The 17,306-nt window shown below is 46.9% G+C and overlaps 1 protein-coding gene across 1 annotated transcript; it reads left to right on the top strand.

Annotated features, from left to right (window-relative positions):
* Positions 1–7,712: 7,712 nt before the first annotated feature.
* Positions 7,713–16,122, top strand: LOC144722298 (uncharacterized). Its single transcript, XM_078600418.1, has 2 exons — positions 7,713–8,341; positions 13,144–16,122. Exons 1-2 carry the CDS (start codon positions 7,766–7,768, stop codon positions 13,240–13,242), a joined length of 675 nt encoding a protein of 224 aa, XP_078456544.1. The 5' UTR covers positions 7,713–7,765; the 3' UTR covers positions 13,243–16,122.
* Positions 16,123–17,306: the final 1,184 nt, after the last annotated feature.

Consider the following 17,306-nt stretch of genomic DNA (forward strand, 5'->3'; position numbering starts at 1 on the left):
ATATAGGTTTACGTTGGCCAATATAATTTTCCACGAAATGTCCTCTTCACGAGCATTCGCACCTCCGATTATCACGGTTGGCTACGTACGGTGTGAACGAAGTTTAACATACATACTTGGAACGTATTCCTCGCGAATAGCGAGGGAACACTATTGCTCAATTCTGTTTTCTGGCCGTACCACGGCGTTGTTCGGCACAATGTCCAACTGTTCGGTCCGCGTGCTGTGAACTTCCTCAGCAGCTGAGTAGAACAGCTCTAGACTGCACCTCCGATTATCACGGCTGGCCACGTACGGTGCGAAATAAGTTCACCATACATACGTACGTACTCGTCATCTGTGAAATATACTGGACATTTGTGAAAAAGAGCTTTATATCTCCGGTATAAATACAGATTTCTGATTCTGAACTGCTCCAGTCATCGTATCCTCAATGAGCTCCCAGCACGTGGAGCGAAGTGTCACGCCGAATAAGGCGCGAGGTGCAGAACACGTCGGAGGGATCGCGTCTGCATTGCCAACGAAGTATACTCTTAGGTTTTTTCGGTGAAGTCACGTAGGTAAAAAAAAAATTAATAAAAGTAATAATATAAATAAAATAATAAGAATAATATAAATAACATAATATTACTATTATATAATATTATTTTATTTTATTTCTATTATTACTTTTATTAATTTTAATTGTTCTGCTTTACCGAAAAAACCTAAGAGTATGAATCCTTGCAGTCACGAAAGCTTCAAATCTAGAATAAATGCCAAGGAAGAGTTTGCACAGCGCTGCTGCCACTCGCCGCAGTGTTCTCCCTGCTCTACCCTTCCTCTGTCTTCAAATATTAAACCAGTTCTTCGGTGATGCTGCATAGGCTAGTGGTTCTCTGCACAATTAACAACAAATGCACTCAACACGTTTGTCAATAATAATAATATGCCCTTCACAGAAATATACCGTCGATAATATGTGAAGTTTCTGGAAATGGCTCTCTTTCACAGCATATTATAAAGTAAAATAAAAAATGTCAGTGACACTTTGTCTATGTTGTATTATACCAAATGCTGTAGCTGTTGAATGTGCAGCCGGTGTGACGATACTGAGACCCACAGACCAGAAGGGCTCAGGCAAACAAGGGACATTGGACAGAGGGGTGACCCCAGTGGATATCTGAGCAGCTCCGGGCCTAAAGAGTGACCATCGTAGAAGTACAAAAGGTTGCACATAGAAGAAGACCTGATGGACGATGCAGGCAATGAAGGAAACTGGAAGGAACCGGAAAGAGAGGAAGACCTAAACGAGAATGGCTTCACGGCGACATCAGAGATTGGTACCAGAAAGTCGTGGCCGTACGTGAGCACATTGCACAAGAGAGAGATGAAAGTGGAAACAAATGACGAAATATATTCTTGGTTCTTTCGGTAAAGTCACGTAGAAGGGAAATAATAAAAGAATAAAAATATAACATAATATAATCAAATTCTCACGACGTTTTGGCCACAACACAAGCAGCCGTCCTCAGGTGAAAAAACAGAGCTGTCGGAAAGACAGCGTCCCGACAGCTGATTTTTCACCTGGATGGCTGCTTGTGTTGTGGCCGAAACGTCGTGAGAATTTTATTATATTATGTTTGATTTTATTTATTTTATTATTTCCCTTCTACGTGACTTTACCGAAAGAGCCAAAAATATGAATCCCTGCAGTCACGAAAGCTTTAAATCGAAAAATGACGAAATGCGCAGTGGACACCTACTGCGGGCAATCTGCCCATTGATCGCGATGATGATGATGATGACGACCACGGCCCAATGTCAACGGCGTTTCGCCGCTGGCTGAGCAGAGCAGGAGATGGATGCAAAGAGCTCGCGGCTTGGACGAGAAGGGACACGGATCTCACGTGTCTTGCTGGAATGCCTCGCATGCGTTTCCGTCGCCCGGACTTCGATAAATTGCACGTCAGGGCGGCACGCAAAAATTGAGTGTTAATATACCACGAGCAACCAGCCATGATCAAACCTCGTCGTGCACTCCTGTTTGGCCCTCCTAACAAATGGTCACGCGTGTTTGGCAAGGGGAAAAGAAAGTTCAGAGTGGATTGATGACCTTTGTTCTTTTTGTAATCGATTTTTCACTGCGATGTTAATGATATTGATATTCATTCAGATAATGTCTTATTGCCTATGTATATATTTTTAAACGGAAATATGCAGAGGTCAATAAAAAAAAGTGTCCGTGATGAATATTTACTCTCACGTTCGGCTTAGATGTAATGAGTATAGCGAGGAATATTTGGTGCATTAGTTACTGCATACAGTATTTTATCTACAGTATGCATCATTGTACGTCATTTGTGCTGTAATTCAAACTTAAACGTTTAAGACAAGACATCCCCGCCTGCTGAAAGAACTGCGCGTAATATTCGACGACAAAACACGTTTGACTTGACTTTGTTTCAAGTGGTGGCGCAATGGTGAGCACACTGTGCTATGAACTTCCTCGCCAGGGTTAACATCAGCGGCGAGTGGTGTCTGAACTGGTCCTGGGCCCTCTGGTTACCAACCCGCATTGACCAGTGTGGTGAAGTATGGTCAACCTCCCCCGCCCCCCCCACCTTGATCCATCATCGATGTAGCTTTGGGGGGGGGCTTCTTCCAGCAGATGATTGACAGAGGGCTAACATAAATATTAGTGTTGTTCATTATTTAATATCAGTAACTTTAAACAAAAATTAAGTAATCACAGTTATAGGGCCTTCGTCGCACACCGATCTTTTCCAATAACTATACCGCATTGAAAAATGTTATCTTAACATTTCATTTCCCCCCCCCCCAAAAAAAAATTCTCCAATATTCCCTTTAAATGTAATTGGCGTCACACTGTCATGCAAATCTCGGTGTTGACGGAAACACCAAAGCGGCAATCTGAAGTTCAATTGGTGCGCATGAGCAACCACGACTACGTCGGAACGGCTGTTCCTGTTTGTCGTTCCGCCCTTCAGAGAAAGGCGTGTGACCTGCAAAGTGCTACGAAACACAATCTTACAACAAGACAACCCCGCCTGCTAGCAGCCACACCACGCCTCTCTGAAGGGAGGCGGGAGGGGGGGTTAAAATCCTGTGTTCTGCGATGTGTCCACAGCTTTCTAATTTACGTCTCGTGGAGATAAGCCACGTTGGCCAATCCGGCCTCTATCAGGGCGAGCCTCTTGCCGAGGCAAGTTTATACGGCTTCACTTCTGCCAGTTATTTTTCCCCAAGACGAAATTCTCGTGGGAAAGAGGCCACGGTTGCGAGGCCGTTTAGCTCATGTCTGACTTGGGAGCTCTAAAGGTACTTAGCAGGATAAGGCTGGATCACGACCATCATAAATTTACGGCTGCTTGCGCGGCTCTGCAGTGAAAGACCCAACAGATCGCAGCTGCGTGTCATCATAACCTTTGAGCGATTTCAGAAAATTATTGAAGACGCTATTTTACATGTGCACGTTTATTCAGCAACGTCTAATCGCGTGTTTTTGTTTTGTACTGTGCACCATTCAGATCGCAATGGACTCTGTGACTTTCCAGACTGTAAAGTTGGCACAGTTCTTTCAGTCTGCCGTGTTTATATCGAAAGCTGTTGTCTGGCTGACTGCTGCTCGATACAGTTGTAGTCAGTGATCGCCAAATACAAAGATCCCCCGTATAGGCTTAACAGACTGCTGGGAGCAAGTGCTGTGAGCGAGCAGCTATGAAGGGCGACACGGCGCACGAGGGGGTGGGTGGCCAGCACCACGTCCGGCCGCCTTTGTCTCCCGAGCGGCGATGTTTACACCCTGCACCAGGTAATGTACTCATTTGGTGTTGATGTTGACCTTGAGAGAGAATCGAACTCGGGTCGCCGGGTGCGTAGCGCGGTGCATTCACCGCTACACACACAAATGCAGAAATAAAGATAAAATATTGACCTTCGACGAACGCATTTTCAGACTCGCTTTTGCGCGCAATTAAAATACGTGGGGCTTTAGAAGACGGATGAACGGGTCACGTCCTCGGCATTTGTACACATAACCATTTTTACGATTACATTACCAATATAACAGTGTGCCACTTGATCATGTCTCGTAGCCTCTCGTAGCATTTTTATTTGTAGTCTCGACCACCGACCGGCCATCATCATGATTCCTGCTAGCGACGTGTCCTCCCCAAGTCCACTTACTTTCCATAACAGTCGATACAATGTATCTAGTGTGATATACGTGCTCTCTAATCCACTGTTAAATACCGAACTTGTTTTTTCTTTTTCTCGGCTTGATTTATTCCAGTGGGAAACTTAAAACCTCGTGTTTTGTGCAGAGTGGTGAACTTTGATATGGGTTAACGGACAGACGCATGTCAATGGAGCACCCCCCCCCCCCCCGCGTGCTTTGGAGTCAAACTCTACCAATTTCAGCCAAGGCCGCCGAGCAAAGCAATGATGCAGTCGGGTTGGGTCTCGCACGCTGCGTCTTGAGTCAGTGGGCGTTGGGTGGAAGGTGTCGCTGAGATGGGGTCCCACCGGGGGTCTCTCTGAGTGTCGCTCTGGGTGGCCTTGAGTTCGTGCGCGCACACCGCTGCAGAATCCTGCAGACCCCCAGGGTGGACTGTTTTAATGTTCACGTTGTGCACGGTTGTACCGCGAGAGGCTGTCACGCGGCACTAGGAGAGCGCACTCATGGGCCAGGCGGTGGTGCTGCGCAAGCAAGTAATCCAGGCACCGTGGAAGCGAGGTTTTGCGGATCGCACAAATGTTGCGAAACTCCCTTCTCGTGGGTGTCCAAAAATGTCTTAGGCCGGCCTCTCAGGAGCAGGCGGTTTTAGCAAAACTGTGGACTCTGCTCGTTCCATACATTTGGGATAGAGTGTTTCCCCCTCGCACGCGTGGGTTTTCTCCAGGTGCTCCAGTTTCCTTTGCTACATGTAAACACTCATTAATTGGCCGATAATGCACATATATATAGAAGACCGCAGAGCTTGGGCAAGTATTGGCGCCGGCCTATCGCGTGGCTGCCTTCCTGCTTGTCTGCAGTTCCTCTCGCCTCTGAGTCATTCTCTGTCTACGACGGTGGGGCAATTCGAGTGCGGCACGTTGCAAGTTAAGTTGAAATTCTTATTTCAAACTCAGCACAACTCTTAATGTGCCCGTGAAGCAGGATAGCGAATTGGCCACAGGTTAATTTACAAAACAGATCCTGACCCCTTCCCCCCACCCCGACTGCAGCATTGACCAGCATGGTGAAGTATGGTCAAACAACCCCGGCCTCCATGACAGACAAGGCGTAGGGAGGCCTTCATCCAGCAGTGGATTAAAAAAGGGCCGTCACATAAACATACCCACAGTCATACACATCGATGGCAATGCTCGCCCACCACAATTACAAAACGTTGCATAATCACGTGACACGGGAGCTGACGGCCAAGGCGAATGACGGAGTGTGACAGCCAGGGTGACAGAACGCGTCCGGGAGGACATCCCCCGGGGAGACGGAGCGAATGATTCGGTTCGTGTGCAGCTGCTGGGGTGGATGAGATTCCGTCGCAGGCTTGGAGTGGCATACATCCAGCCGTGGATTGGCCGTGGCCGACGATGATGAATTACAGTCATAATATGGGTTACGGGGTGTGTGGGGGGAGTGGGGAGAAGGAAGTGAGTAACACATCCACACTTAATCTTCCCGCAAAAGAATAAACAGGATCAACACAACATCTGCATTTGCTTAAACTATGGTTATGCCAGAATAATACAACTCGTAAGCACGTGTGCATCATTGACACAAGCCCGCACACCATGTAACTGTCGGGAGAGGGCATGCGAGCAGCAGGTGGTGGTGCATCTTTGTCGTGAGACGGTGGCGTGCGCGGGGTGGACGGTGTCCCTGTGCGCGTTAGTTGGTGATTGCAAAACGAAACATCACGAAGCGAAGGTTGGAGCGGTGGCACACTGGTTAGCGCACCGCGTTACGATATCAACACGGCGACCTGGACTCAGTGGCGCGTGATATCGGAATCGATCGTGGGTTCATACTTGAACGTATTTTTAATAGCTTAGGTTCACCAGTTCAGCGAACAGCGTGCTGAGTGAGGTGTGGCAAAAGCAAATCACACTTGGCCCACACGGTTTAAGTGAGGCCCCTCGTCCAGCAGTGGATTGACAATGAGAGAGCTGTACAATACATGGCAGTGTAAATCATTACGACGATCCGGGTGTCCCAACAACACCACGCTTTTCTCAGCCCCCCCCCCTCCACATTTAGACACACGCGTTTAGAGTAATTGGCTGCAGTACATTACCACGTGATAAGCCACTTCGTTGAGCTATCATTTGTGTCCAGGTCGCTTCCTGAAAAGAAAAAAAAGCTGTATAGCTCAATGGGCCGTACCTGAAAACAAACTTTCGTTTATAATACCACGTTGCATATGTCCCACTTGGTATAGTCCACGCACAAGATAAAGTGAGAGGCAGGAGGGAGGACTTGGAGTTCAGCTGCTCTAGCCCGGCGTCAATCAATATCCATGGGAAAGTGACCACCCAACTAACTCTGACGCAGGCAGCAGCCACCCTCATATACCCCCCCCCCCTCTTGCATCATTTCACGGCTGTGTGTGTGGGGGGGGGGATCTGGGTTCCCAGTCAACGGCGCAGCGAAGGGAAGGGAGTCACGATTACAAGAATCTCTTCTTCAGACCCGGAGCCTGCAAGACGCACACGGGAGGGTAGACCTTACACGCTGCAGTCTGCGTGGGTAGGCATTTGATGGCATTATATAGAGAGAGTGAGCCTTGTCTGACATTGCAATACGTACTTAGCCAGCGTAGATGTGACGGTACACACCCTGGTACCTCTCAAATAAGACGGTGTATTCTGGATAGGTGCTAAGCTGGATAGATGCGAGAGTATAAAGATATAACTCTACACATATATAATACACTACGTAGATTTTTTATTATTTGCTAGAACACTAAAGTCTGACAGTATATATAGTACACTTTTTTGACTGGGTATTTACGGATAATTACAACACTACACATAGTCTGGATAAGAGTACACTATTTAGCCTTACGTTAGCCCGGACTTTAACGGCTATAACACAAGACAGCATATAATTTGTATAGGCGGTACGATAAACATCGTAAACATCAATACTGCAGCAGTGATATTTAGATATATACCACGCTATATAGTGTGTGGTTAGGCAGAAGGCCACCGTATTATTCAACACGTGTATAGCCTGGTAGAGCAAGAGCCCGCAGGGCAACGCACACCACACTCACACACCGCACACACCGCACACACCACTCACACCCCACACCCCACACACCCCCCACACGTACCCCACACGCACCACTCACCCCACTCACACCCCACACCCCACACGCACCACTCACCCCACACCCCACACACACCCCACACACCACACGCACCACTCACCCCACACCCCACTCACACCCCACACCCCACACGCACCACTCACCCCACACCCCACACACACCCCACACCCCACACACACCCCACACACACCACTCACCCCACTCACACCCCACACCCCACACCCCACACACACCCCACACCCCACACACACCCCACACGTACCCCACACGCACCACTCACCCCACTCACACCCCACACGTACCCCACACACACCACTCACCCCACACACACCCCACACCCCACACGTACCCCACACACACCCCACACCCCACACTCACCCCACACCCCACACGCACCACTCACCCCACACCCCACACGCTCCCCGGCTATGCCCACGAGTTCCACAAGCGACACGGACGAGCTGCTGCACGATCTGGAAGGCCACGGGTCGCGACACGAGCGCGCGAAGAGCGACCCACGCCGCCCGGCCAGAGGAATGGCGACCATCGCTGTGGACGAATTGGACTTCACCTCCGAAGAGGGCAGCGGTTGCAGCCCCGGCAGCAGCAACAGCAGCAGCAGCAGAGGCAGCAGTAGCAGCAGTAAGGAGATGAGGCCGACGCGCCGACGCCGAGTCACGCAGGGTCGACGCAGAGGTCGAGGAGCAGGAGGCGGCGGTGGTTCTGCTGCTGCTGGTGGTGGTGGCCCTGGCGACGACGGAGCAGAGGGCCTCTCCGAGGGCAAACACGGACAACGCAATGCGGCCAACGCGAGGGAACGGGCCCGCATGCGGGTGCTCAGCAAGGCGTTCTCCAGACTCAAGACCACGCTTCCCTGGGTGCCCGCGGACACGAAGCTCTCCAAGCTGGACACGCTGCGCCTCGCCTCCAGCTACATCGGGCACCTGCGGCAGATCCTGGCCGACGAGACCTACCAGAACGGATTCGTGCACCCGGTCAACCTGGTGAGTGACTGCGTCAGATGTCTGCCCAGGGCGCCGATGCACTTTTTAAATCCTTTATATTAAGTTCACTTGCTTGCTTGCTTGCGCGCATACGACCGTGCAAATCTTTCGGTCGTTTTTTAACCCACTTCCCGTGATCCAATCGAGCTGACATTTTGCACACAGACTCGTTGTGCGTGACAATTAATTTTCGTGAATTTTTTTTCCCAAAATGTTCTACTTTTTAGGATTTTTTTTTTCATATTTAATTTAAAATACCAATGTGATAAAAATGAAACTCTTACTCAAGAAAAACAGAAATGATAATATAAAATAAAACCGATGCCACGCATATAAAGGATTTATAGTGAAAAACTTTTTTTTACGGGTTAATTTGTTCTCTTATGGACATTTGCAGGCCAGTGCTGCGTACACATTGTACCGCACGGGAACAGCTGCAGGGTATTTAAATGGTTTAGTCGCTATATACATTTCGATAAGATAAGGTTGAAGTGTACGGGAAGCTTTTCAGTTTCTGAGGCTATTAATCGTCCTCTAAATCTAATCCGTATCCTCAATGTGGGTACGCCGCTACTTGATTCATCCAGGGACACCTCACAGAGTCTTCAGGACTCTTTTTTCGAGAGGTTCGTGCCACATTCGAATGTTTATCCAATACCGTGACTTCTTGTTTGGCGTCGTGCGGCAAAGAAGCGGAGTATCCGGGAAGAAAAGAATACTCACGACGTATTCGAGGGGGTGCCGCTCATGACTGCCGTGTATGCTGGCCACCACCTCGCAGCGCGCAACACGTGGCAAGCGTTGGTGTTCAGCCATGCAAGCGCTAACCAGACGCAACCCTACTGAGCTTCCCAAATGTGTCGATCAGGCGCATTTCGGGGTCAATGAGCCGTAGTAACTTGGTGCAGCTTTGCCCGATTGCCATCGGTTTCAGCGTCCCACTTTAAGCGTCGCAAATGTCTCGGCTCGCTAATGGGGAGGAGATGGCATGTTTGTGTGTTCGTAAGTAGTTGGCACGAGACGTAAAGCGATCTATAAGTTAAGCCAGATCCTGCGCTATCTGTGTAACCAATCAACATCTGTGTCGTTATTTCAGAGGCCAAATTCTAACGTTTAGAATTTCAGATTTTGTTTGTTTGTTATACGCCTAGGCTGGGACACTACTGTACTCGTGGGGAAATGTGAGTTTTATCGCCCTTCTTTGACATCATTAGAATGTTCCGGTGAACTGTGTGAGATGGGTGCTGGGCGTGTTGGCGCACACTTACGAACCAGCGTTATCAACGCAAGGGTTAGTGGATCACGTAGAGACCAGTGGCACTTCCCAACCCTAGAACTGCGAGGTGGTCAGGAGATGGCAGCACATGAAGCCTATCCGTGGGCGGACCTTTTGAAGGGCATCGCATTCCTTTGCGTTGTGGGATTTCTCCGGGATCTCTGCTGCCCTTATGCACAGAAACAAACGCGCCTCAAAAGAGATGACAACGAACAAGTTGCAATGTCGGAAACCTCTCGCACAAGCTGCTTGAAACCCCGCAAGGCGTTCATTCCCCCGGCACCTCCGATTAGCACGGTTGGCTACGTAAAGGTGCCGAAGAAGTTGAACATACATACGTTAATTATTATTATTTATTATTATAATTATTATTTATCCCGCCATGAAAATGTGGAATTTCAAACACTCACCTAGTACCGCTTACGGAGATGAGGGCAGACCCATCGCTCGTTTGAGAAGGAAGATAAATATTCTTTGGTTCTTTCGGTAAAGTCACGTAGATTGAAAAATAATAAGAAAAAAAAGTGAATAATTTTTTTTAATAATAAAAACCACTAATGTAGACTGTAGACATTTTCACTGACCCGTCCCCGCAGTGGTAGTTGATTGGTCATACTTCACCACGCTGGTCAGTGCGGGTTGGTGAAGGCGAAGAGCCCAGAACCGGTTTCAGATGTCACACGCAACTGATGTTGGTCGTGGCCGGGCAATCATACTCAGCTCGCTAGGTTCATAGTGCAGTGCGCTAACCACTGCGCCACCGCTCCACCCGCGCTGTTCGAACGCACACCTTTCTAATATAGGACAGTCTTATAATTGGTGACGTGGTCAAATGGCAATGTAGGAGGCAACGGATCATGATATTACGCATGCAATCACGCAGAATGTGCATAAGTAGTCCTTAAGTAAAAAAATATATCTTTGTTTTTACAACCGAATGAATGTGCATATATAATTTCCGTAGCGCTGCGGCATGTACAGCTGTGCTGGTGAGTCTTACTTGAATGTGAAGATTTTTTTTTAAAACAATAGTCTTTGTGAATTATGCCAGAACGTTGATTTTTATTCGGCCAGAAAGAACGGTGATTTTAACTTTCAGCAATGGGAAAATAAAGTCTGTTTTAATTATACGTTTGTACCGCCGTGTTTAGATAATTATTGTTGTGTGAGGTCGCTCAATCAGAAACTTGATAAGCGGTCAATGTCGATCCATTCTTTACTGGAGTTTTGTATTCAAATGATCACGTGAAGCAAACGTAGGCTATCTCAAAATAAAATCACTGCCAGTCGACATTTTCGCGAGCAATATTCATCCAAGTACAAAAACACGGTTAATAATACTCGTAACAATGAGAATGCATTACTGTAATGCTCGTACAAATCGGTTTATAATGTGAGTACAAAATCGCTTATTGGGAAGCATGAACGTTCATTCTGTGGAGAGTGACGAGGCAATGCTCGAATATGACGTGCATGCATATTGACGCTTTGTCGTATTAAGAGAGGTTGTTTTGGGGGTTGTATAGTATTTATATTCAGCCAAACGCTGCACGGCACTTGATGTGACTCAATCACTATCAATGCCAGCTATGGTCTATCCACTGCTGGATAAACGCCTCCCCAAATCTGCCGCCATCTCTCAAGGTATTGCGATACAACGACCCACATGAGCGCCTGCACGCGTTCTCTCCTGTGAATGACACTCAGAAGACGTTCGTTTCGGTCACCGGTCATCACCTTCTCGACACTTTATTTGCTTAGCAGTCAGTATGATGTTTTTAACTTTGCGTATGTTAAAGGCCGCCGCAGTGGCGAGATGTTAACTACCTCGCCTGGTATACAGGAGGTCGTGGGTTCGATTCCCACGTCTGTATATGTGGAATTTGAATGTTCTGCCCGTGGTCGTGTGGATTTCTCTCCGGGCCTTCCGGTTTTTACCTCCACATTTAGAAACACGCGTTTAGAATATTTGGTTGCAATACATTTCCACACGATAAGCCACTTCGTTGAGCTATAATTTGTGGCCAGGTCGCTTCTGAAAAATAGCTATATAGCTGAGTGGGCCTTACCTGGTAAAATAAGCAATGATTGAATTCATCGTTTAGTTTTTATATTCACGAATCCATGCGTTACTCTTCCACGTCTTTCAGTGTAATGCCAAGCACCCACCTCTCCATTATTACGTGTGCACTGTTCAACTTAAAAATATACATACGTTCAACGAATTATTATCAGCATGAGTCAGTTATATGCATTTTTGTCTTCACGTTGCACAACGTAGGCCTGCAATGGAGTCACAAACGTGCACACGTAAATATATATACAGAAAATACACAAAGTATCTTCCAAGAAAAAAAACATGTATTTTAAAAAATGATGTATTATTTGTAATCATATACTATTGGTAGGAAATATAAAATAAAACATAATGCGGCCTATTGACCTTTCAAACCGTAATGTGTCACATCAGCATGTGTTTAAGCAGACAAACTCCGAACTGGTTTCGACTTCTTGGGCTTCATCAGCAGGGGTATGGCCTGGTAAACAAACCGCTGTTTTATTGACACGTGTCATCGCAAAAGCCATCCGCTTAAGGCAGCTATGGAGCTGTCGTAAAACATTGGAATAATGAACATGCGTCTGTTGACAGATAAAGTGTGTTTATTTTTGTACACGTCTTATCTGTTGTGCGCCATTACGTCGCATAATTATTCTATACGGAAAATTTGCGTGGCATATTTGCATTGGTACACACACAGCACTTGAAACCCAGCCATGAGTTTGATTCCCGCCCACGGCTAACGTGATTGTCGAGTGATATCCGTCACGATTCCTAGGCTGCCCCCTCTAACTTCACTAAAACCTGCGCTGCCGACCAGCGAGGTGAAGTGTGGATCAGGAAACCTCTCCTGCCTTGATCCAGCAGTCAGTAGATAGACGGAGGGCGCCGCGCACACTGCGCAGTGTGCCTGCACGATGCCAGGAGCGATATCGTACACGGCGACTGCTGAGCGATGTTTGCTTTGAAGCGGCTCCGTGTTTTGCGCCGAGTGCTCAGAGGTGAAGGTGCCAGAGGACCGCTGCGCGCAGCAGCGCGCGTAATTCTACACTTGGCGAATAAAATACTGCCCGAGTTAGTTTCACACAAGGTCACACCACTCTTGAAGTAACACACACACACACACACTCTCGTTGGTGTAATAAAAGAAGTCCTCTTTAAAGTGAAAAGATCACGATGCACGTCGCAGTTTTTGTGGTCCGATAGGATTAGACCCTCCACGTGATATCTCTCACATCGCTGTGATGAGCAATGGGGAAGCAAGTCTGTAGGATGTGTGCATATATACGTGTACGGTGAAATATCGTCATCCAGCAGTGCATAGACCGTATACGATGTTGATGACGATGAGGCCAGTGTTCGGTCGTGTATACACCATATGTCATCGTTGTGAATATTAGGCGATTGCGTTAATGGCGATCTGGGGATGTCTTACCGCGTGCGTGCGCGTGCTCGTCTGATTCGCAGACGTGGCCCTTCCTGGCCGCTGCCAAGGGCGACTCCGAGCTGAAGGACGCCGGATCCGCTTCCCGCATGTGCGCCTCGCCCGTCTCCTCGCTCGCGTGAGTGGCTTCGCTCCTCTCCCAGGGGTCGCCACGAGACGAAGGGAGAGCGACTCCAGCATCAACATCATCATCGTCATCGTCGTCAGCAGCAGCAGCAGCGGGAGCAATAGCAGCGGCAAGAGAAGCAGCAGCAGCCACAGGATCAGCAGCAGCAACAGCGGGAGCAATAGCAGCGGCAAGAGAAGCAGCAGCAACAGCAGCAGCTACAGGATCAGCAGCAGCAGCAACAGCAGCAGAGGAATAAAACATTGGCGCCTTCTGCAGGATTCACCAGAATGTCCACGTGTCCCAGATGTTTTACTTTTTGGGGACGTCGGGGACCCATCGTTACTCATCGAGGTAGATTTCATCTTGACATGATGATGACGATGATGGCGATGATGATCAAGACTTTATCTTAATATGATGATGACTATAATCAAGATCATTCGATATTTTGACAATGATGGTCATGATGCTGATGATGATTATTATGGCGGTTATGATCAAGATCTTCATCTTGACGAAGGTGGGCGCGATGACGGTAACGATGATCAAGATTTTAACCGTGAGATGACGATGACAATTGCGATGGTGATTACCAAGGCATCGCCGCCTATCACCACCGCACCACCATCACCACCACCACGATCATCGTTGTCAAAATCAAAGACAGCGATACGAACAGAGCATAGCTTTGAAAAACGATGCTTTGCGGGACGAAGCACTTAACGCATACGGTTTTTTTTAATACAGCGTTGTATCTCTGCTGGCTTCATGCAGAGGAGAGTTTAGCGGTACGCTATGTTGCTAAAATGTATGCAAGAGTCAGTTTATATGCAGCAAACACTTGTGTATTATTGTTAGTTGTTTATACGTATCAATTACCATATCAGTATGATGTACATAATCATTATTCAATTTCTAAGGCACCTTTCATCGAGTATCTCAAAGCTTTGTACAAGACACGGTAGCAAACACTCAGCGTAAAAAATAGCTAACGAAACAAAATATATATATCATGCTAAAATAATGCTGAACGCCATTATCTCAACCAACTAATAGTTGAATACAAGGAAGTGTCTAACTAAGTTTTCGGTCGTGTTTTACTCGGAGATCCTGGAGATGTCGCGGATAAGAGAGGGTCCCCAGAGTCCGGGGGCCAACCCCCAACGAGCCGAGAAGCCTCCACGAGCTGGGGACGCGGAGAAGATCCGCATCCCCACATCGTAGAGACCCTTGACGACACGTGGGTACAGCGTGTCCCTGATGTACAGGGTGATACAGATTTCTTGTGACCTCCCCCCCTCCCCCAAATTAATTAAAGCCTCACACTTTTTTTCCCTTTTGCATATTAATTTTTGTTTTAAATTTTTTCTAGGATTTTATATAGCGCTTTTTTTTAAAGCGCTTAACAATAGTTGGAAATTGTACATTAGCGTTGGCTAATGGTTGATAGGGTTTGAGTGTTGGGGAGTGGAAGGGATGGCAGGGAAGGATGATGATAGGGAAAGAGAGGTTAGGAAGGGAAAGGGAGAGGATGGTTAAAGTTTTAAGCACGAGGACAGGAAGTAGTAGAGGAATACGCTGAAATAAATATTCCTTAAAAGATGTATTTAGTTTCAGAGAATTTAATTGGGGCCACAAGACATCTGGACCACGCTGTAGGCTGGGGCGAGGTGGTTCAGAGCTTTGTAAGTTTGCCTGGTCCGTTCGGGTTCATACAACCTTCATATAACTTGGCGTGTCGCCATAATGCATTCAACAGATGCTGTTAAACCCAATGTTTGCATTGCCTTTACTTATGAAAATGTGGATTTTTGTTCTTCATAAAGACAATATATATTGCATATGAGCCAGTGTCTGTAGATTTGTTTTTTTACGTTCGAGACCCATGCTTTGGTGAAGGCAACATATTGCGAATGGCAATCTCTGTGTTAAGCTTGGTATATACAGGGTGGCCTAAAAGTTAGGACACACGGGGTTATATTTAGTTTAACAAATAACAGGGTCATTTTAAAAAAATCAATGTTCAAACTCACTTGCAATAACATTAATTTATACAGGAATGATCTTTTGAGATGAATGTTGGACAGGTGTAATCTGTGAACATTCTTCAATTTGTCTCAATTCGTTCATGGTTCTTGGTCGAGTTTTGTAATCAATGAATTTTAGGTGACCCCACAAGAAGAAGAAGAATCGATATTAAGAATGATAATATATACCATTTAACTTTAAATAATAAACAATTGAAATGTCTTAATGCCAGTGTTAAAATAAATTAAATAACCCTACATATCCTGACTTTTTGGGCCGCCAATCCATTTATAGTCAGCTCCACTAAACTAACAGCTAGACACTATCGAGAAAACAACATTTTATTTGAAAAACTCTACACGACTCCTACAAATCTAAATAGACGTTTTTAAAATATATATTAACAATGTCCTCTGTGAGATACGGAGCCGTCACCTACACAAGATTCAATCAGCTTTTGACAAGAGCGATATTCGGTATTAGTGGAGTGCCTATAAATGGATCGCCCTGTATGTACGAATTATTAATGACATGTATCACAGCATCTATACAACGCGTCGTGCCAGTGTGAGATTAAACGGGGTACGCATCTGAGCGCGCATGCTGTACAAGTCCTTCAAGCTTGTACATATACTCGTGTACAAAAGCAAAGGCGTAACTCGAATAATAATAATATGCCTTCGGTGATCGATTAACCTACGAAAGTGTCCTTTGCGAGTTGCTCACACCTCATCACTTGTGTTTGTATACGTCTGATGTTATGCTTTTTTTATTCAAATATGAATTGACACTTTCATCATCCCCTCTTTGTGTGTAGATTTCACAAACGACGATACGAAATAAAGGCGGGCCTGGCTTGTTTTGAGTTGCCTCTGTGTGACTGGTTATTTCGCGAACGCACTCACGTAACACACTCGCGTACCACGTGCTTTTTATCAATCTACATCGAAGATTGGAGGGGGGTGGTTGATTCGTTACGTTCAATGATACTTCCATTCGCACTGATCAGCGTGCAGATGATTGATCGAACAACCTTACCCCGAGAGCGACCGACACGCGGGGTGAGTAAGTGGAAGTGTTCATCCCGCAGTGGATTGGCAACATGCCGTCCGTATTATAGACAGCACTCGCGTATGATGGCAGCAATATGTCCGGGAGATGAATGCCGTCGTGGATATCTGCAAGCGACGAGAGGGCTTCAGGAGAGCGGAGAGTTCGCGTCGTTTTGCGATTCCTCCGCCGTTGGAGGAGCGCAAGACCACGGTGGGTTTACGACGTGGTCAGTAGTTTGGGCTGCATGGCCACAGTCGCACACGACCCCACACCCGTGGGTTGTCTTTAACGCTGTGTGTGTTCAATGCATGTGTTAAAAATAGGTTTTGGCAGTAAATGTACACGTTGTCCATACTCTTTGGTTCTTTCGGTAAAGTCACGTAGATATAAAATGAATAAATCACGACGTTTCGATCGCAACACAAGCGACCGTCTTCAGGTGAGAGAGAAAAAGCTACTGAGACAAGGTCTTGTGTAGGCCTGAGATGGGTGCAGCCTCAGGGTTGTCCTTCAAACATACTTTGCAAGCCACGGTCGCGACACGTGAAATGCAAAGTAATTGTAAAAAGTATACCGCGTAATGTGAAATATTGCACACGCACTCACGTACTACGCCGTATAGTTTCGTAAAAAAAAGAACCACATACGTTAATTTACGAACGTGCATAGTTCAACATGCATAGATGATCACGTTATGTTAAGACGAGTAATTTGTGTCTGGCGAGTTTACCAATACAAATGCCGCTGGCTGATCACTTTGCAATGCGTTGGGAGCTGTTCCTAACGCGTCTGCTCTGCAACAGCGCAGCAGTGCCGTCAATCACGGGTAACCAGGCACATCAGATCCACAGCTTTATGTGTTCAGCATGCAAAGCCTTGCGGGGCAAAACTAAAAACAAATGTGCAGGGCCTTTCTGAAGCCCATCACTTCACCGAAGATCACGCCACGTGGTCTTTTCCGAGTGGGAGTGAGCGGGCAGACATCGTTTCCTTTAC

Source organism: Lampetra planeri, chromosome 14, assembly GCF_965212315.1.
Source record: "Lampetra planeri chromosome 14, kcLamPlan1.2.h2, whole genome shotgun sequence".
Lineage (NCBI taxonomy): Eukaryota > Metazoa > Chordata > Hyperoartia > Petromyzontiformes > Petromyzontidae > Lampetra > Lampetra planeri.

What these genes read in the sequence shown, in the direction of transcription:
- LOC144722298 (XM_078600418.1), top strand. Translation starts at nt 7,766, where the DNA reads ATGCCCACGAGTTCCACAAGCGACACGGACGAGCTGCTGCACGATCTG. An exon ending in TCGTGCACCCGGTCAACCTG is followed by an intron (nt 8,342 to 13,143) that starts GTGAGTGACTGC and finishes TCTGATTCGCAG; the next exon opens with ACGTGGCCCTTCCTGGCCGC.